The sequence below is a fragment of the Pogoniulus pusillus genome, chromosome 8, assembly GCF_015220805.1.
Source record: "Pogoniulus pusillus isolate bPogPus1 chromosome 8, bPogPus1.pri, whole genome shotgun sequence".
Lineage (NCBI taxonomy): Eukaryota > Metazoa > Chordata > Aves > Piciformes > Lybiidae > Pogoniulus > Pogoniulus pusillus.
In genome coordinates, this window is record NC_087271.1 from 18,014,028 (window position 1) to 18,034,719 (window position 20,692).

Sequence of the window (20,692 nt, forward strand, 5' to 3'; positions counted from 1 at the left end):
GGGACAATTTGCTCATGGCCAACATTACTCCTTTCCCATTTATCTGCAGGTGCCTCTTCATTTGCCAGCAAACCAACCACTCCGACAGGCATGGGTGGAGGATTCCCTCCCTCACCACAGAAACCCTCTCCCCAGCCCATGGGCAGCAGTGGTTGGCAGCAAGGAGCTGGCTATGGCTGGCAGCAGACACAACCCAAGGCCCAGCCAAGCATGCCTCATGCTTCTCCTCAGAACAAGCCCAATTACAACGTAAGCTTCTCAGCAATGCCAGGAGCACAAAATGAACGTGGGAAAGGACCAGCTAATGTTGGTAAGCTTTTCAGACTTCAGCATCCAGTAGGCTAGTGCCTTCTAATACTGCTGGAGATCACAGAATCATAGAATGGTTTGGATTGGAAGAGACCTTTAGAGGTTATCTAGTCCAACCCCCCTGCAGTCAGCAGGGGCATCTGCAGCTACAGCAGGTTGGTCAATGCCCTACCCAATCTGACCTGGAATGGAGGGATAGGGCTCCTACCACCCCTCTGAGCAACCTGGGCCAGGGTCTTACCACCTTCAGGGCAAAAACTGTTCCTTCTTTCTGTTCTAAATCTCCCTCTTTTTAGTTTAAATCCATTACCCCTTCTCTTGTCACAACAGGCACTGTTCAAAAGTCTGTCCCTGTCCATCTTTAGGTGGTTTTTAAGTACTGAAAGGCCACTAGGTCTCTCTGGAGCCTTCCTCTCCAGGATGAATAGCCCCAACTCAGCCTGCCCTCATAGGATTTAGGAGATTGATTTCCAAGTGGGCTTCAATAATAATAATAATAATAATAATAATAATAATAATTTACAAGTAATAGCAGCCTGTACTACTTCTGTGAGCACCTGCATAGTCATTAGCACTGGGAGACTGTGGTAGTGATGCATCAGGGGTGGCTGGGGTGGAAGAGCAATGTTAAATAAACCTGTGATGACTTCAAATCCTTTTGCTTTTCAAGATGCGAAACCAAAAGTGTCTGCAGATTTCGAAGATCTATTATCTGGTCAAGGTTTTAATGCTCACAAGGACAAGAAGGGTCCCAAAACAATAGCAGAGATGAGAAAAGAAGAAATGGCTAAGGAGATGGACCCTGAAAAACTAAAAGTAAGCAGTGTTGGTCTTTGTGCTCTTAAAATCATTCTGTGTGTCTCATTCTCACTCTGCTTGAAACACTGAAAGGTGGAGGGGACAGTAAGCCACATGTCCTGCATGTGAGGCAGCTCAGCAAATCTTTCAGATCATTAAGTGACAGAAGTTCTCCTCTTGCTTTAGCACTCGCTTTAAATGTGCAACCTCGGCAGCATTGCTGGATCCCAAGGACCCTGTGCTGTCTCTCCTGCTTGCTTCCCATAACATGGGTATCTAAACTTGATAGCACCATAAACTGCTGTTTGTGAGCAACAGCAATGAGCTAGTGTCACCAGAAAGACAAAGCTGTAAGCTGCAGGTGTTGGGGAATGTCTGGAAGAATCTCCACTATCTCATCAGAATGAGAGAGACTGCTTAGGGGAAAGTGTTAAGCTCGCAAAATGCTCTGTTCTGAGATAGTTCTTCCTTATATGTGAGAAGCTTTTCTAGCTGTGAGGGTGCTGGAGTCCCAGAGCAGGCTGCCCAGAGAGGTTGTGGAGTCTCCTTGTCTGGAGAGATTGCAAACCCATCTGGACATGGTGATCCTGGGCAAGCTATGGGTGGTTTCAGCAGGGCAGTTGGACTGGATGATCTCCAGAGGTCCCTTTCCAACCCCCATCATGTGGGGATTCTGTGAAATTAACCACATGAAAGAGCAGTGACTGTCTCTACCAGTCCTTCTGCCAAATCCAGGCTTTGAAATGAGGAATATCCTGCCCATGGTGAAATTACCTTGAGGCAGAGAGTGAGGCCTTCCTCCTGCTTGTTCCTGCAACAAATTCTCGTGCCTTCCCTGGAGATGTGGACAGTCTTTGTAACACATTTAAAACTTCATGGTTACCTTTTGTCCTAAACCAGACTGTGGCAAACAGCAGTTTCCTCAGTGTTACTACAGGAGCTGCTGGTCTTCCACACCACTCCAGCCCTGATTAGCAAGCACAGCTAACTGACCTCATCCTCTGACTCATTCATCTTGCCTGTTCTGAAATTCTCTCCTCTCTCCTCAAAGTGCCAAACTTCAGATCTACTATGAAGGGAAGGAGATTCAGCCTGTCCCACATAACATCTGAAGTATGAAACCACAAACTGTAATTACAGAAGGCTGCAGGATGGAGAAGAAAAGCCCAAGCAAAAGCCAAACAAACATCTAGGAAACAGAAGTAGTGAATGGGTTTAAAGATTTTTTTTTTAACCTTGTGGAAAGGTTTTAACTTCTGGAAATTGTGTGCCAGCAACCACGCTGAACATGAGCATCAGCCACTTGTAACCAAGCTGGACAGCTGTCAGGCCATCAAGTGGCCAGCAGCTTTCCCAATCCATGAGCCATCCAACTTCAGTGATTCATGTGGGTCTGCTTGATGTATGCAACATCCTTCTCCAGCAAGCTGCCAAACTGCTGGAGCACCCAGTCGATTCTCCTTTCCCAATACAATTCCCTTTGCTTTGTGTTTTATTTCACTGAGTCACTTCAGCTTGGGGCTGATAAATCTATTGGAGCTTCAGTTTCCATGTTTGCTTCCCTCCTCTCCTACTTAGCCCTAGGCTAAGACTGCAACCACAAAGGGGGGGACTACATCATCTAGGAATGAGGATTTCCTAGTGCTTTATTTGCTGAACTGCAGGTAGCAAGCAGATGTGGAGGGAACTGAGGCCCCTGGCTTAGAGCTGAAAGAGATTTATCATAAAACCAACCTTCAACATGAGTCTTTAGAAGACTTAAATCTGGATGGATGTGCACAGAAGATACACATCTGCAGAAAAGTTCTAGTTGAGCTTACTTTAGGTGTGGAATTAAACTTGCTAAAGAGTCACCCAATGAAATGCCAAATTTGGCTTTTGACTATTTCATCTCATGACTCTTCTTAAGTGTTATCTTCTCAGTATTTTAACACATGTTGCTCAAGGTGGGTCTTAAATTTCAAGCAGTGATATACAAAGGACAAAAAGACTGACAAATATCCTCCAAAGCTGTTTCTAAATGTCTTATAAAGCTTGCAAAGAAATGTAAGATGCTTCAAGTAATTGTTATTCAAATGAAGATCCCTTTCTCTCCTGGACTATCTGACATAAGGCATAAAGTGAGACTCATAATTTTTCTTTCCAGGTCCTGGAATGGATTGAAGGGAAAGAGAGAAATATAAGAGCCTTGCTGTCCACAATGCACACAGTCCTATGGGCAGGAGAGACCAAATGGAAACCTGTTAGTATGGCAGATCTTGTCACACCAGAGCAGGTGAAGAAGGTCTACCGGCGGGCAGTGCTTGTCGTTCATCCTGACAAGGTAAGGCTCTCCCAGTTTTACAGTGTTGAGAAATACAGAATGGTTTAGGTTGGAAGGGACCTTAAAGATGTCTAGTTCCAACCCTGCTGCCATGGGCAGGGACACCTTCCACTAGCTCAGGTTGATCAAGGCCTCATCTAACCTGCCTTTCAACACCTTCAGGGAGGGGACATCCACAGCCTCCCTGGGCAACCTGCGCCAGTGTCCCACCACCCTCACTGGAAAGCATTTCTTCCTAATCTCTGGTCTAAATCTCCCCTCCTCCATCTTCAGTGTATTTCCCCTAGTCCTCGTGTTTACAAGTCCTTGTAAACAGTCCTCCCCAGCTTTCTTGTAGCCCACTTCAGGTACTGAAATGCCACTGTAAGGTGTCCCTGAATCCTTCTCTTCTTCAGGCTGAAGTTGTCACTGTTCTCTTAAAGTGCTGAATGTTATCACTTCGTTTATTGGTGCAAAAAGCTTCATAGTAAGTAGCAGCTCGAGATTGTTGCCAGTTTCTGAAAGATTACAGGTCTGAGCACTCCCAGCCCCAAGGTTCTGTTTGGTTCATAGAATCACAGAATCATTTTGGTTGGAAGAGACCTTTAAGATCATCAAGTCCAACCAAGCAGGTTTTGTCACTCTCATTTTGACTCTAAGCCATACGGTGAACAAGAGTCCAGAATATTGTGCCTGCTGAAGATGATGAGGGTCTGATATGAAAGGACGGGGTCTTAAACTTCTAAAATGGAAGAACCAGGTTATTTGATTTCCATCTTGTGGCCTAAGGTCTTGCTGCTTAAGCTTGCCAGTGCCATCTGGAAAGAGTCTATGGTAATGATGAGGCACCTCTACTTTTAAAGAAATGCAGAGATGCAGTGGGCAAGGCTTGAGAAGATGTGTTCCTGTGCTCCTGCAAGCCTGTAGGCAGCCCGCTGCTTTATCAAGGAACTGTGTGAGAGCTCTTTCCCTTCAGGGCAGGTAAAATGCCTCTTGTAAAGCTTAGGTTAAATTAATTTGCCCTTAAGCTTAGGTTAAATTCATTTGCCCTTTGGACTGCAGCGCTGTATCACACCTGGGAGGTTATCAGCTCTGAGGCACAGAAGAGCTGGAGAGCTATTCTTAAGATGCAAATCTGGTAAGCAGCCCTTAACAGCAGCTTGTTCTGGTCAAAGAATAAGTGAAAACTATTTGTGGACAGTGATAACTGCTTAAGAATACTGCAGCATCCAGATGAGCTCATTGTGGTCTGATTTTATAGATGTGACATCAGTCTTTCTGTTCTTATTCCAGGCAACTGGGCAGCCATATGAACAATATGCAAAGATGATATTTATGGAACTAAATGATGCCTGGTCAGAATTTGAAAACCAAGGACAAAAACCCTTGTATTAGGTACTTTTCTCAGTCTCCACTACAGACCTGTGCTAGTCCTTACATAGTCTCTTGTCACAAATGTCACGGATCAACCAAACTCTGCCTGGAAATTCTGAAGTTTCAGACAACTAAGAGCCTAATACTTATCATGAAGAACAAGAGAAAGGTTTCCTTATACCTGTATCATGAATCCTGAGCTCAGAGGAACTCTAGCCACCTGGCTGGCCATGTGAGAGCCATGGGGTTACAGTTTCTTGTGACATTTTTTTTTTCCCTTTGGATTCAAGTGGGGCAAGAGAGAACACATCCTGGGAACAGGGGCAGTTGTTCTCTCTCTGACATAATGTAGCTGGTGGATTTTCTATCTTGTTTTGTTTTGGTGATATGTGATAGGGCAGCACTTCAGTCGAGTTCAATAACTGGTAGTGAAGCCCAGACTTTGATGTATGTTCTTGTTATGTTTGGATCAATCTTTATCAAATTGAAGTGCTCAGCTGTGGTTTAGGCACATTTCTAACAGTCACCATTTGCTGCTTAATTGCTCACTGAGTGTAGTATGATGTCTGGAGAGAGACAAAGCCAAATCCTGGGTTAGATCGGTGTGGCAGCTGACTGCTGCTTGATGCATTAATCTGTACTTCACCTCACAGTCCAACAGTGAAATGCACAGAAGAAATTCCTCAGCATTAAGGAGCAAGTGACTTTTAAAACTAGCAGCAAGTAATTGATATTGAACAGACCTTGTTGGTTCGCTAAGCAGCAGCTTTTTGGGGGGAATAGGGAACTGGGGGGAAGGGTGAATGCATGTTTGTAAAAGTCAGGAATGAGCGTGTACTGCATTTCCCATGAAGTTCTCATCAATGGCTTGAAACCATCAAACAAATTGAATATCAACAAACCAAAACTCTGCTGCAAAGTTTTAGGAACACCCCAGTCTATAGGTAACAGCCCCTCTCCTGAGAATTCAGAAGACTTTTGCCAGCCCAATTGTATTCACCTCTATGCCTTTATCAGCTCCAGAGCACTTGGCAAAGGCTCTTGGCAGTATGCAACCTGTTGGAACTTCACTTTTCAGATCACGGTGCACAAGCTGTCATGTAGACATGTGTGAGCTGGGTCTGATTTTTGAGGTAGATACAGTGCAAATTGGACCAAAGCAATAACATCACAAGGAAATATCTCTGATGCTACAGCTAAAGTGTCTTTCCTAACTCAAAAGCAAGTCACACTCTTTGCCCCGAATTCTGACATTCTCCTTTCGTAGAGTAACTACAACTAGCAGTTTATTTACCAGCACGTTGTATCTGTGTGAGCTTAAAAAGGGCAGGTGTGTTCAGAAGGTGGGCAGGAAATCATCTGTATTTACTGCTTAAGGAACAGGTTGTCATCTGATGCCAGTCTTTAAAAGTGGTGATTTTTAAAGACAATCCACTTTGCACTCACATTTTTTTTTTTTCAAGTGGCAAGACTTTTATTGCAAAGACAGTGTGTCAAGGTCCATTGCTTTCTGTATAAAAGTCATCCTTTTGTTGTACTGGTCCATTACTTACTGCCATTAATTGAAAATGTGAAACCAACACACATAGGTCTCCTTTTACATAAAAGACCTTAAGATAATAGTAACAAACTGGATGTTATTTATTAATGTTTTGATCCAGTATGTGCTTGTCTTATTTAAAGAGATAACTGGAATGTGAATCATGTTCCTGTGATTTGTTGGTTTATTGTTTCTCATTTGACATTTGTAGATATCGTGACCTATGCCTATATAATAAAAAGGATCTCATTACTACACTGTACCTTTTTTAAACGATGAAAACTGCATTAGCTTCGTATCAAGTTGTCATGGAACATAACTCTGGATACTCATCTGTTCACAAAATCCAAATCCATCATTAAACTTTACCAAAAGCAACCCTAACCCCACTTAAGCTTTGATTACTTCCATCTCTAATGTTTTTATGGATGCATGAAAGTATTAGGACAAATGTATATCAAAATAGTTAACTTAAAAAAATGAAACAAAAAAAAAATCTTGTCATATCTGGTAGTGACAGAGGTTATCAATGTTCAGGTTTACTGTTTGACTAAATTATTGTAATTTTTGTAAATACAGTATATACTCAATGAAATTGTGACTGGTCTAAAGCATTTGTATATACATTAAAAAGCTCCAATTAACATTCAGGATGTTTTATGCTGCTGGGGGCTGGGGTGGGGGGAAGATGATCTTTTACCTGTTCAATTTGAACACCGTTCAGCATCACTCCTCTGAAACACTGGACAAGGAACACCAAATTAATCTACGGTAAACGAAAGCTTCTTTGGTCTACAGCATCTTCCATCTGCTGACTTGCTCTAGTGTGGAGTTGGGTGGGACACAAAAGTAGCCATAGATAACGTGGTCTAAATACTCTTTTTTTTTTTTTCCCTCCTAGAGGTTTTTATTTACTCGAGAGCAAACGAGGTATATGAAAAAGCCAGTCCCCATTGCTGCAACTAAGGGCTTCAGTTAGAGGGAAAAGATCACACACAGTATCACAGGGTTGGAAGAGACCTCACAGATCATCAAGTCCAACCCTTTACCACAGAGCTCAAGGCTAGACCATGGCACCAAGTGCCACGTCCAACCTTGCCTTGGAGCCTTCTATGCTTAAGAGAAAAAAATCTTCAAGCCATCTGATGCAGAAGATGGTAACTTAGCTGGCATCTGTGCTTTTATTCTGTAGACAAGTGAAGTGTACATTTCTGCTTGCATATCTTTACTGTAAGTCCAAATCCATTAACATTATTAGTAGCTGTACCAATATATAAGGTTACGAAACTGCACAGGCACTTTTTTCCCTTGCTAAGGGTAGCCAAAGGATCAGTTCTGCTCATACAGTACAGAAAGGGTGCAGTAAAACGGTGTCTGCATCAGTGTTAGTCCCCAAATAATCCCAGAAAGGCCAAGTTCAATTGCTGCTTATGAACTGTGACCAGACCACAGTGTTAAAGCTGCTAGATTTGCTTCCATCATAGCAGCGGTGGTCATGGCTTCAAAGTGGTTACTAAAGCCATCTGGTAATTCACAGGGTGGCATTCCAGGTGCTTTTCCCAAAGTAAGACATTTTAGAAACGACTTCTTTCTTGCTATTTTTATGCTCTTACATTTCAAACACCCACAAGTCAAGCAAGTTGGTGAGCACAGCACCTAACAATTTTCACTCAAAGCATTTAGCTGCTACCCCTGCTGTTTTACTTAGGCAGCCTTCTTGCCTCTGAATTGTTTACATTTAATAATGAGGACTGGGGAGAACAGTCTGCAGGAGGGAAGATACGAGGTAAGAGTTGACAGAGAGGGCAGGTATCCAAAGGCAAACATTCCAAGGAAGTGCTTTCAAAGGACTCTTAAAAAAATCTCCCTTCAAAATGCCATTCTTGGGTTAAAAATGGACTCTTAAATGCTAAAACTCTCTCTGCCCCATTTCCACATCTCCAAGCATGGGGATTCAACTACCTCTCTGGGCAGCCTGTTCCAGTGTTTGAGAACCATTTCGATGAAGAAGTTTTCTTCTAATATCCAACCTAAACCTCCCCTGGTGCAACCTGAGATCATTTCCTTGTCCTATCTCTTGTTCAGTGTCCAGCCTCCTCTCAGGGAGTTGCAGAGAGCCTCCCCTCAGCCTCCTTTTCTCCAGGCTGAACAACTCCAATTCCCTCAGCTGCTCCTCGTAAGGCCTGGCAAACTCAGACGTGCCTCAGGTGTGCCTGAGCACAGTGGTGGAGGACTATGCATGCCCTGAGATGAGATGGCACTGGGGCTCCTTTTTATTGCCTGTGAAGAGCTTCCAGGAAACCTCTTGCTGCTATTACAAGTAAGGTACAGACGTGCTGGAAGGTGCCCAGAGAGTGGCAATGAGGATAATCAGAGTCCTGGAGCTTCTCTGCTACAGAGGCAGACTGAGTTGGGGCTCTTCAGTCTGGAGAGGAGAAGGCTCTGAGGTGACCTTATTGTGACCTTCCATTCTCGGTAAGGGCCTACAGGAAAGCTGGGGAGGGACTTTTTATGGTGTCAGGTAGTGATAGGACTGGGGGGAATGGAGCAAAACTGTAAGTGAGTAGATTCAGGTTGTATGCTGGGATTGGATTCTTCCCCATGAGGGCAGTGAGGCGCTGGACCAGGCTGCCCAGGGAGATGGTAGAAGCCCCGTCTCTGGTGGTGTTTAAGACCAGGTTGGAAGGGGCTCTGAGCAACCTGATCTGGCATGAGGTGTCCCTACCCATGGCAGGGGAGGTTGGAACTAGATGATCCTTGAGGTGCCTTCCAGCCCTGACAGTTCGGTGATTCTACAAAAAATGGGCAGGTCGATGGGTAGGGGCTGCCAGAAAACGGTATTTACGTACTGAAGTCGGGCCTGTGCGCACATACACACGTGCCTCTAGGCACAAACATATACATAAGCGCACAGACGGACAGACAGAGCAGCCCCCCGAGGCCGAACAGCAGCTGCCGGCACCATGGCAACGCCTCTCCCCCAGCGGCGCCACAGCGCATCACGTGACGCAGAAAAGGGCGGGCTCGCTGGGCCGGAAGTTGAGCGCCGCCGCCTCGGCTCGGCTCCGCGCCCGCGACATGGCTGGCGTCAAAGGTACTGGGCGCCCCCGGCCCCTGCCCACTCCTGACCCGCGGCTGTTCTGAGGGGGCAGAGCCGCAGTGCCGGGGCGGGGGAGGGGTAAAATGTGACGGGGGTGGGCAGCTCTAACCTCACACTGCCGCTTCGCTTGTGCCGTTGCAGCTCTCGTGGGGCTGTCCTTCAGCGGAGCCATCGGGTTGACATTCCTCATGCTGGGTTGCGCCCTGGAGTACTACGGGTGAGCGGGTCGGCTTCCTTCCCCTTCTTAGTAGTCATTAATTGTGTTAATCTCGTTTAATAGAGCTCTTTGGCTCTGGTTACCTTCCAGTACTCGCTCACTTTCTGGTTCTTGGCACACCATAGTTTGTTGTAATTAAATATCATCTCCTTAGCTACTTCATCTTAAATAATGACTTAAAATAGCTCTAGACCTTCTCAGCAAAAGCAGTGCCATGGCTAAACAGTCGTTTTTAACCTCCCGCAGCTCTTCCCTTACTTCCCTGTGTCTTTACCCAGCCCTCCCACCACAGACTCCATTTGGGAGTGTGTATTGCACTTAAAAATCGAGATGAAGCTATTGAGAGAGCTCACAGGGAGACGAGAGTGGAAGGCTGTGCCTTCACAGGCAGCTTGTTGATATTTCAAGATGCCTCTTACGTAGCAGAACTCGTGGTTCCTGTCCCGCTTGCCTTGGTTTCCTGTTCTCTCTCTGGTGACTGTTTTGTGAGGCGGTGGAAGGAGTTGAATCAGTGAAGTGATGCAAGTGTAAATTAAATTGACTTTTGGTGGTGTGAGAGAGTGGATCCTGCACTACAGCAGGCTTGTGCAGGGAGGAAAACAAGGTGGGATTAGTTCAGTCACATAATCCACTTGTCCAGCCGTGAACTAATGAACTTTACAGAATATATATTTTATTGAAGCACCAATCTAAACTGACTATGTATTTCCGTTCTCCCTCTCTCCCAGTGTGTATTGGCCTCTGTTTGTCTTAATATTTTACTTCATCTGCCCCATTCCTCACTTCATTGCAAAAAGAGTGAGCGATGACAGTGATGCAGCTAGCAGTGCCTGCAGGGAACTGGCATATTTCTTTACAACTGGAATTGTTGTTTCTGCGTTTGGATTGCCTATAATCCTTGCACGAGTTGAAGCGGTAAGTTCTGCTTGCTAGTTTCTAAGACACTGGTTACTAAAGTATCATCTCCAAGTGCACTGTTGCTGTTTGTAAATCCTGCCTTTAATGTCATTATTTTGCTGTTTCAAAATTCCAGTGAAAATAATTGCAACCTCTCACATTATGTCTGTCAGTGCTGCTTTTTGACCTGAACGAAAAACTTGCGCAACTGAAAAACTTTTTAGCTAGGTTATTTTCCAGATGCGTTCTGATTTAATATAAGATATTGCCTCTTCCAGCATCTCACACCTCTCTGTCTCACCACTCTGCCATATTTTTCTCTCAAAATGTTTGCTTTCTCCATGTAGGATGCTGAAACCTTGGTGGCTGGAGTGTATTAACAGTTAAAAGACCAAGCTTCCAGAGCTGCCTTTCTGGTTTTCAAAGCATTTTTCAAGCTCACAGTTTAACACCTCAGAGGGGAAAACCCTTCTTTTTTCTTTGCTTTCTGAGCTGCTCTTCCCTGGTGAGAATTTGGTCACACTTGTTTTGCAAAGCAAACAACTCTCATCCTGTCTCCCAAACTATCCACTGATGATTTGGTGTGTTGTGTTGATTTCCTCTTGAATCTTTCAGCTTTGCTTAAGACTTCGTGTGGTTTCTTTTATTTGTGATGCACGATTTCCCTGACGCTGCAGTTTTAGTTGAAAGTTGTGGCCTTGGCAGAACCAGGAATGACCACGGGGGGGACCTCGAATTCATAGCTCTATCTTTTAAGAGTAAACATTGCTGATTTGAGTAAACTTAAGCAGATGATTAAAGCTGTTTACCGTTAAGACCACGTATTGTTTCCCATCCTTGCTACTGGCATTTATCTGAAAGGTGATCTTTTTATTTTGTTGCAAAGCTATTAAAGGAGAGCACGAGTTTCACCACATACTTCAGTCATAGGAAAAAAAAATGTTTTAATGATGACAAGGTAATTATTTTGTTCTAAACTACAGCATTGTTAGCGTGTCTGTTGAAATAATCTGAGTGGTTGCTAATTAACTAGTTAGTTGCATAAATGGAATTGTACATTGTTTATATCTCTATGCTTTTAGCACCTTTATGTAGTATTTCATGTAGTTTACCTAATGCATATAAACAACTGGCTTGAACCTGTCTTATAAAACCTGCTTTGATTGTTTCATTTCCTTGCATTTCAGATCAAATGGGGAGCCTGTGGTCTGGTGCTGGCTGGCAATGCAGTCATTTTCCTTACCATTCTAGGCTTTTTTCTTGTGTTTGGTAGAGGAGATGACTTTAGCTGGGAGCAGTGGTAGGACATCGCTCTGGTGCTGGTAATACTTCACAGCATGTATCACCATATGTATCCTCTGTGTGTCTCTATGTGTCTGTATGATACCACGTGTGTGTCTGCACGCCGAGGTGGACATCTGTGCCTCTGCATGTAGTTTTGTGTTGTCAGATCGTAACAACATGCTTTGTGAAGATGCATTTCGGCTAAAGGGCAAAGGCCCTTGTGACACCTCACCTGATGTATTCAGTAAAAGTTGGAATCGCCAGCAAATTGGTCTCCAAATAAGTTTGCAAAGAAGCTGGTTTATTCCTTTTTTTTTTTTTTCACTATACATGCATTAATTTTGGTTTAAGCCCACTAGTGTCAGTGGTACATGTGATACTGGGTAGCATGCCTGGTGAGATTGTTAGCCACCTTGAATAGAATCTTCAAATGGTTTGGGTTGGAAGGGATTTAAAGATGATCTAGTTCCAATCTCTGTGCTAGGCAGGGATGCCTCCTTATTTGATCAGGTTGCTTAAGGCCCCATCCAGCCTGGCTTTGAACACTTCTGGGTTTGGGGCCGCTACAGTTTTTCTGGGCAACCTGTTCCAGTGCTTCAGCACCCTTATGGGGAATCATTTCTTTTTAAGGTCCAATCTAAATCCGGCTTCTTCCAATTTGAAGCCTTTACCCCGCATCCTGTCACTCCGAGCCTTTGTCAAAAGCCTCTCTCCAGCTCTCCTGTATCCCACTTCAAATGCTAGAAGGCTGTTCTAAGGCCTCTTTAGAGCCTTCCCCAGGCTGAGCAAACCCAATTCTTTCAGCCTGTCTTGATAGGGAAGGTGCTCCAGCCCTTGGATCATCTTTGGGCTTTCCTCTGGACCTGCTTCAATAGGTCCATATCTTTGTCTTGGGGGCTCCAAAGCTGGACACAGCACTGCAGGTGAAGTTTCACCAGAGTGGCAAAGGGGAGAAGCAATCACCAATATAAAGGTTAACCTGCTTAGTATTGTTCAACATTTTCCACAAAATTATAAAGATAATGCAGTGAACTCTTACACAGCCCCATAGAATGGTAGGGATTGGAAGCGGCCTTGAAAGATCATCCAGTCCAACTCCTCTGCCAGAGCAGGATCATCTAGAGCAGGTCACACAGAAATGTGTCCAGGTAGATTTTGAATGTCACCAGAGAAGGTGACTCCATGGCCATTCTGGGCAGCCTGCTATAGGGGTCTGTCATCTGGCAGGGAAGAAGTTCTTCCTTATGTTTACATGGAACCTCCAATGCTCCAGCTTGCACTGGGTAAACATCCTTCCACTTAAAATGTTCATTTAATAAATAATTTCCCTCCAAGGATACTCAGGTTTTGTCTCTGCTCAAAACCAATGGATATATTTTGGGAATAATTATTTGAATCCCCTTTTAATGCTTAGAGCTGATATAATTCTCTTACAAATGTTCACAAAAGGATAAAACTGCGCAGGACACACACAAATCCTGTGCTACACAGTGGACTGTAGTGTACACCTTGGTGTTCTTAGTATGAATTGCAAAGAAGTGAGTGTTGTTTTGAGTAGGGCTTTTTATTTCCTCAGTTTTAATTGCTTTTAAAATGTACTTGTCCAACTCATATCTTTTTTGTAAGAAAAGGTTATTGCATTAAATCACTGTATTTTTACGCAGCATTATCCCAGTAGATAGTCACACGATCATGAGTAAACATCCACATAATCACACTAATGAAAGTAAATTTTACTGTTGCCTTAACCATAACTCGCAGGATTAAGTCAGTTTGGTAAAAATGCTTTTTGATGCAACCCAAACCCTCCAAGATAGTAATTTGCAAAGAGAGTAAAGGAAGAGACACTTCAGTTTATTCTCTCTTAGAAAAGTAGACATACAGAGGTTTTTGCTCCGTGAAGTAAGAAACTAAATTCCTGCTCTCCACAATTCTCTCAGTATTCTTGTACCACAAAATGGTATCCTGTGGATTGCTGGGCAGAGCGAAAAATGAATGTAACGTGAGTGCTTTGGTAGTGAGCACAGAAATCATTCTGTGGTCCAGGTGATGTAATATCACTCAGGTAGGAACGGAATAGGTTTCAGGAAGGTTAATGGCTTGCTTTGAATTTCAGCACCAGGTATGGGTAAGGTGAACAGCTCAGTGCTGAGGAATGCTGAGTAGCTCTGTTTTGTACTGTAGTGTGTCTAGGCCACAGGAGAAGATTCACCGGTTGTTAATGCTCATCAAAGATATGGCATTTTTAAAGTAGAATTCTCTTACCATGTCTTTCTTACTTCATGTGAAATCTGTTGAATCCTGCCTAATTTGTGAAGTACTGTTGGGGAAATGATTTGTTCTCATATGAGCCAAGTTGTTTAGAGGAAAGGCAGTTTCTGCATACTTTGTTTTTTTAAGAAGTTGCTTTTTTTTTTCCCTGTACAAGGCCATTCTTGCCTTGAGTTAGTGTAAGTAAACCATCAGCAATAATGCACAGTTTAAGTGTCTGATTGTGTAGATGCCTATTTAACTCTCATTAAAATACCCTTGTGCTTGCAGGGTTTAGATCGTTGAGGATTTTTATTCCTTAGAAATGCCAAAGGTTGCAAAGTTACTCAATGATGAAATTTTGTTTTCAAGACATCGTTGAAAACCAGCAGAGATGATTTTTTTCTTTAAATGCAGAGTCTTTATTTGTAGAATGTTAGTAAACTCTCTGTGTGACAGGTTGAGCTACAGGCAGATGAATCTATGACAATCTAAAAAGGAGATTAGAGCTGCAGTCTTGAAATTGGTTCTTGGACAAGTTACTCTTTTTGTACTTTCCTTTCATGTTGCAGTTGGTGGTGGGTACCTCATGAAACAGCAGATGGAGCAAGTACTTTTTCTTCTTTTGAAGCAGCTCCATACACTAATTCTCAAAGTGAACTTCATGGAGGCTTTTACTTTAAACTGTTTGACATTAAAAATTGTATTTAAATCACGGAAATCTTCCTTGACCTCTTTAAAAGTAAATTTGCTTGAATGAGGCTTTGGTATCAAGAGCTTCACTCTTCCATACAAAGCTGGTGCTTTGATGGCCAGTGCTGGGCATACTGCCAGTATCTACCAGTAGCAATTGCCTGTGGTTTCTCTGAAATGGTTTCCCTCTCTGGAAGTGAATGCTGTGTACCCAAAAGTGCCTTAATTTCCAGAGCATGCTGATCTGGGGAATGCAGCTACGTGGCACTATCACTGTGTCATAATCAGCTGAGAATCTGCTACTGCCTTTTATAAAGCTTCCTTCTCAACTAAACATGCTTGCTCTAACTCAGATGCAGTGTAGCTTTTGTTACTTCTGTAAACACTGGGTTTTCTTTGCTATGACTGCCAGGTTCTTGAGGTGATGAAGTATTAAAACATGGACATTAAAATGTATTCTACGTTTCTTTTTGAAGTGTCTAATAAAACTGACTTTTGGAATCATCTAATAAACACATCCTATACTCAAATATGTCTGTCTTAAAATTTCAAGAAGTGAAAACAGGCTTTGGTGTGAGAGAAAAGATAAAACACATGTAGTGGTGCTTTCAGAACGAGACAACAAACAAATTTCAGAAGGCCTGATCTTATTGTAGTAGGTGGAGTTGATGCTGCCATAGAATTGTGGACTTGTTTTAGTTGGAAAAGACCTTTAAGATCGTAGACTCAAACCATTATCTAACTGTGCCAAGTCTAGCGCTAAACCATATCCCAGAGCACCACATCTCTGCCTCTTTTAAACTCCTCTGGGGATGGGGATTCAGTCATCTCCTTGGGCAGCCTGTTGCAGTGTTCAAGAACCTGTCAGTGAAGAAGTTTCTTCTCATACCCATTCTAAAGCCCCACTAGTGTCTTCAGTGCTCTAAAAGCCTGTAACCTTCTTGGTTACAACCTCGGGTGACTTTCTGAAAACTTGTTGAAGAGACTTTAATCCCATTAAATGATCATCAAACTCGTTAATACCTAGGAGTTAACCAAACAAACTTGTCTTTGTAAGCCACATGCAGATTTTTATTGTTAAACAGAAAATTATGCAAAGCTCCAAGATGTTCTTTCTGGCCCTGATCTCAGTTGTTAGCACAGCATGACTTTTAAGACACTACATCATTTACTCTGCAGGGTTTGTTTCTGGTCTATGGTAATGGATGAAAAGTTTATTTCATTAAACTAGATGCAGTCAAAGTGCTAATGACTAATTGATTTGTTTAAGTGGCCCCTGCAAATACATGACCAGTATCTACTGGAGGGCTTCACAAGGATGTGTTTCTTGATAATGGTTTGGATTGGAAGGGACCTTAAAGGTCAACTAGTTCCAATTCCCCTGCCACAAGGGAGGGACGCCTCCTGCTAGGCTGGGTTGTGCAAGGCCCCATCCAACCTGACTTGGATCACTGCCAGGGTTGGAACCTCCATGACTTCTCTGGGCGACCTGTTCCAATGCCTCACCACCCTCACAGGGAAGAATTTCTTCCTTAGTGTCTAAACAGGAATCAGCAACTGGTGACTTGCAATTACATTTTAAAGACAGTGGACACTCAAAAGAGGAATATTTTCTGCAGGAATCTCTGTCCTGGGTTAACACAGCCCACTCTGAGGCCAATCAGCTTAAACCAATTCAGCCTATTTCTTTCTGATCTCTTTTTATTCCTTAGGTTGAGGTTTATTTCACCTGTGTCTCTGGGTTATTTCCAGAAATTGGTTACAGTTGTTTTTGCCCCATGAGGAGCTCTTCATCTGGAGGCACTTCACTTCTTTCTGTGGAGTTACCACTTCCCACAAACAAGTTCTGGATTTTAACTGATATTCTTGACCCTGCTTCTTTTTACTAGCTCATTTGAAATGGACTGGTTGATTGTTCCCGGCTGCCTCTCCCATCTCTGCATGTTCAGGTGGCTTTCTTCCTGCTGTCACTCAGCACTTGGAAGTCTTCATCGTCATCTGTAAAGCAGATAGTGCTGAGGAGAGCACAGGTTATAAAAACATGCCATTGCCCCCCCCAAAATCCTTCAGCCCTAGAAGGAAATGTGTTTTCAAGTATGTAGAGTTCCAGTTATCCTGATCTAAACCCCTGATTCTGTGTGCATGGTGACGTCTAATGTGGCTGGTTCAGTGCTGAAAGCTGCCTGTGTTACATTGTAGGTTCTATTGCATGCTTCCTTGGGGAATGCTGATAAAATGAGCTGCTTGCTTCTGTGGAGTTTGAAAATCCACCACACACACACACACATAAAGTCCCCCAAAATCATTTGAAACCCTTAAGTGGGGAATAAAGTGCTGAAGGTCAGAGCTCGAGGCAAAAAGGGAAGTTTGTGGATTTGTTGAATGGTTTGGGTTGGAAGACACCTTAAAGATCAGCTAGTTCCAACTCCTCTGGCATGGGCAGGGACTCCTTCCACCAGACCAGGTTGACCAAGGCCTCATCCAACCTGGTCTTGAATACCTTCAAGGAGGAAGTGTTCAAGTTTTCTTGTAGGCCCCCTTCAGATACTGGGAAAGTCAAAAGGTCTCCCTGGAGCCTTCTCCAAGCCAAACAATCCCAACTCTCTTAGCCTATCTCTACAGGAGAGGTACTTCAGCCCTCTGGTAATTTTTGCGTTTCTTCTCTGGGCCCACACTGTCAGTTCAGTGTCCTTCTTGCATTGGGGTTACCAGAACTGCATGCACTATTCCAGGTGGGGTCTCATGACAGCAGAGCATAGGGGCAGAATCACCTCCCTTGTCCTGCTGGTCACACTTCTTTTGGTGCAGCCTGGGATGTGGTTGGCCACTTGGGCTGCAAGCCTACCTGCTGAGGCTGTTGGTATCTGTGAACTGTGGGTTTATAATTTGCCTCAAGCTTTGCTTGGACTTGATGTTGGAGGCCTTTTCCAACCATGATGATTCCATGGTTTTCCAGTATATTGGCTAAGTTGCTTTCAACTTCTTGGCTAGTATGAATAAATGAGAGCTGTAATTTGGATGTTTTGGTTTGCTTGAGGACCTGGGGAGAAGTTAAACAGTCTTTATCGTGCTTGGAACAAGAGGATTGATTGTGACATTTAGATGTGTCACTTACCCAATGTTGTGACTCTTTGATCTGGGCTTATGATTGTGTTATTCATTTTATTCCTGCCTCAAACTGATGTTTCATAACATAATGGGAGCTTTTGTGACCAATCTTCCATCTTCTAAAAGGAAAAAAAAGTCTTTGCACAACACAGAAACAAAAGCTGCAATAGTTGTGACTTCCTGACTAGGGATCAAGTTCTCCCTGTTTGAAGCTGGTGAGGGAGGAGGGAGGAAAGAGGCCTGAATCCGTTAGATGCTGAAATCCTCAGTATCTGAGGGCAATGTGTGTGCGTGCTCATGAGTCACTTCTGTGCCACAGACTGTCCCTCTTGTCTCAGCGTCTGTTTCTTCTGGCTGTGCTATGCAGGATACAGGGGGGGATGTTGGCTGCAGAGATCCATCTGCCTGTACTCCAACAGCAGGCACTTTACTCCAGGAGAGGATTCAACAGCTTGTCCTTGTTTCTATTAACATGGCTCAGTGTCACCCTGCAGGGCCAAGTTTTCCGTGGTGGTCTGGGTTTTTTTCCTAACTAAATAAATGCTAATGATTGTGATGAGACATTAGGATGTTTTAAACAACTCCATGCTGATAAAATGATTTCTCATAGCACAAGTCTTGATAGAGAACTCTGCTCTTAGTTTAATTTTAAATTAGGGAGAAGTGCAGAGTATTTCCCATGTGCACACATAGAGTGAATTTTACCTTTTGAAGCAGATAATACAAAATCATAATATCATAGGCAAGCCAGGGCATGGTATCCTTTAATAAATCTCTTTTAATAGCTAGGCAGATCCTCATGAGGAACAATTTCCCAATGCACAGTCATAGTTTACCTGCAGGTCTCCTAAGTGAGAAATGTGTAAAGTTAATTAATGTTCAGCAAATATCCTCTGTTAGGTTACAGGTTGTTCAAACCTCTTTAGACCCCTCACGAATGATGCAGGTGTCTTGTTGTTCCTCTCCTCTTTTTCAGTGCTTGTGCTACATCATTAGTCTGTTCTCTTCATTGGTTCTTAGTTCTCTTCCCCCAGGGCTCAGCCCTCTAAGGAAACAGAAGGTCCTAGCAGGTGTTGACCTGCAGTTCTGCCTTGATTCCAGTCCTCATCCTAACTCTTGGGGTGGCTCAGAAGACTGCTCACTTGCCTAACAGGAGGTCTTCTCCCTACTCCATGTGTGCAGAGGGAGGTTTGGGTTAGATATTAGGAAAAATATCTTTACTTAAAGAGTGGTCAGGCATTGGAACGTGGTGTCCGGGGAGGTGGTGGAGTCACCATCCCTGGAGGTGTTCAAGAAACATGTGGACATGGTTTAATTGCCACGGTGGTGTTGGGTTGAACGTCCGACTCAGTGGTCTTAAAGGTCTCTTCCAATTGAAACAATTCTTTGATTCTATTCTATGTTATTAGTTGCAGTTCCATTTGAAACCAGCTATGCAGAACCAATCCAAAGAACCCTCTCCCAGCTGCTGGCAGTTCCAAGTTCTCTAGGGTAAGAGAGTGAATACTCATCTCTCACAGATGCTAATTGCAACCAGTCTTTCTTTCCCTGTCTGATGGGACTGAACTACTCTTGGCTCCAGGTGTCAGAAGAAGCTGAGTCAAAAGCAAGTCACAGGTTCAAAACAACTTAAGAAATAATGATTTATGGACATCAACAGTCTGGAAAGAGAGGCAAATAAGTGGCAATTTAGAAAGGACTGTGTCATAAAACTTAGAATGTTTTGAATTGGTGATGTGAATTGGTGGCTTCAACTTACAATTTCCAATTACTTACTGCTTGTGTGTAACAGAAAGAGGCTAAAAATACTCCATGTTTTCCTGTAAGCACTGATTTTCTCAGATGCACCAAGAAATCATTCTGAGATGACACTTTCTTTAGCCGAAACCAGCTTGGGCAATTCTAGTTCCTTCTTTTGTCTGCTATTGTCTGGATTGTCTTTGCCTCATATTGTTCTTATTTGCCTCTTGGTGTCTCTGCAATTAAATACCAAGATTTGTTGTGTAGGTTGTTATAGCCACATGCATATAAACCCCCTACAGTTATATTTTTTATGCTTGGCCTTGAATTAGAGCTGCACAAGAGTTGGTGTTGAGGTGCTGAATGCTGAGTCCTGTTTTTGTGGTCACTTTTCTGTCAGAGACGTGGGGCTTGGGTAGAAGGACACAGTTTGATACCCAGAATATCCCTTGGGATATAAAAAGGATTATCCAGAGCCTTTTGAGATCTTTCTGAAATATAAAAACCTGCTTTAAAGTTAATAGAATGCTAGAATGGTTTGGATTGGAAGGGATGTTAAGGATCATTTCATTCCAACCCCTCTGCCATGGGCAGAGGCGCCTCCCACTAGCCCAGGTTCCTCCAGGCCTCATCCAACTTGGTCTTGAACACCTCCGGGTAGGGGATAGCCACAACCTCCCTGGACAACCTGTTCCAGTGTCTCACCACCCTCACTGAAAAGATTTTCTTCCTAATCTCCAGTCTAAATCTCCCCTCTTCCAGCTTCAATCCATTCCTCTCATCCCAGCACTACAACCCTTGTGAAAAATCTCTTCCTGGCTTTCTTGTGAACATTCCTGCTCTAGCAGCTGTTATGATTTGCTGTGCCTCACTGAGTGAAGTTTGTTCAAAAATGATTTCTCAACCTTTGCAGGCTGGAAAGTACTTTTAAAATGTATGCCTCTGTTTTGATAGCAAAACCAGCCAAATTAATTATGGTGTCATTTTCTTAGACGGTGAATGCTCTGCTAAGGGATGGCTGTCACAGTTACTGGCACCACTGATGTCTATACATTCTCCTTTAGTGACAAGAAGGATTAC

At 43.4% G+C, this 20,692-nt stretch overlaps 2 protein-coding genes across 7 annotated transcripts in view; both read left to right on the plus strand.

The window, feature by feature from the left end:
* The window catches only part of DNAJC6 (DnaJ heat shock protein family (Hsp40) member C6), a 61,683-nt gene extending 54,716 nt beyond the window's left edge, over positions 1-6,967 (plus strand). For all 3 annotated transcript variants that reach the window (XM_064147429.1, XM_064147428.1, XM_064147427.1), the window contains 4 exons: positions 50-310; positions 980-1,125; positions 3,254-3,430; positions 4,703-6,967. In XM_064147429.1, coding sequence (XP_064003499.1) covers positions 50-310; positions 980-1,125; positions 3,254-3,430; positions 4,703-4,804 — 686 coding nt within the window. In that variant the 3' untranslated portion in view covers positions 4,805-6,967. The remainder of the gene's footprint in view (positions 1-49; positions 311-979; positions 1,126-3,253; positions 3,431-4,702) is intronic.
* A 2,290-nt stretch (positions 6,968-9,257) lies between these two features.
* LEPROT (leptin receptor overlapping transcript) lies at positions 9,258-15,294 on the plus strand. Of its 4 annotated transcripts, none has more exons than XM_064147439.1 (5): positions 9,267-9,417; positions 9,565-9,640; positions 10,369-10,555; positions 11,725-11,859; positions 14,644-15,294. In XM_064147439.1, exons 1-4 carry the CDS (start codon positions 9,402-9,404, stop codon positions 11,839-11,841), a joined length of 396 nt encoding a protein of 131 aa, XP_064003509.1. In that variant the 5' UTR covers positions 9,267-9,401; the 3' UTR covers positions 11,842-11,859; positions 14,644-15,294. The 4 variants fall into 4 exon arrangements, with proteins under 4 accessions (XP_064003511.1, XP_064003512.1, XP_064003509.1 ...); XM_064147440.1 differs by having other exon boundaries at positions 9,268-9,417; positions 11,725-11,888; positions 14,815-15,294; XM_064147441.1 differs by lacking the exons at positions 11,725-11,859; positions 14,644-15,294 and adding an exon at positions 11,424-11,687 and having other exon boundaries at positions 9,258-9,417.
* Positions 15,295-20,692: the final 5,398 nt, after the last annotated feature.

Coding starts and splice junctions, on each gene's coding strand:
- LEPROT (XM_064147439.1), top strand. Junction 9,641..10,368: donor TGCGCCCTGGAGTACTACGG/GTGAGCGGGTCG, acceptor CCTCTCTCCCAG/TGTGTATTGGCCTCTGTTTG. Junction 10,556..11,724: donor TCCTTGCACGAGTTGAAGCG/GTAAGTTCTGCT, acceptor CTTGCATTTCAG/ATCAAATGGGGAGCCTGTGG.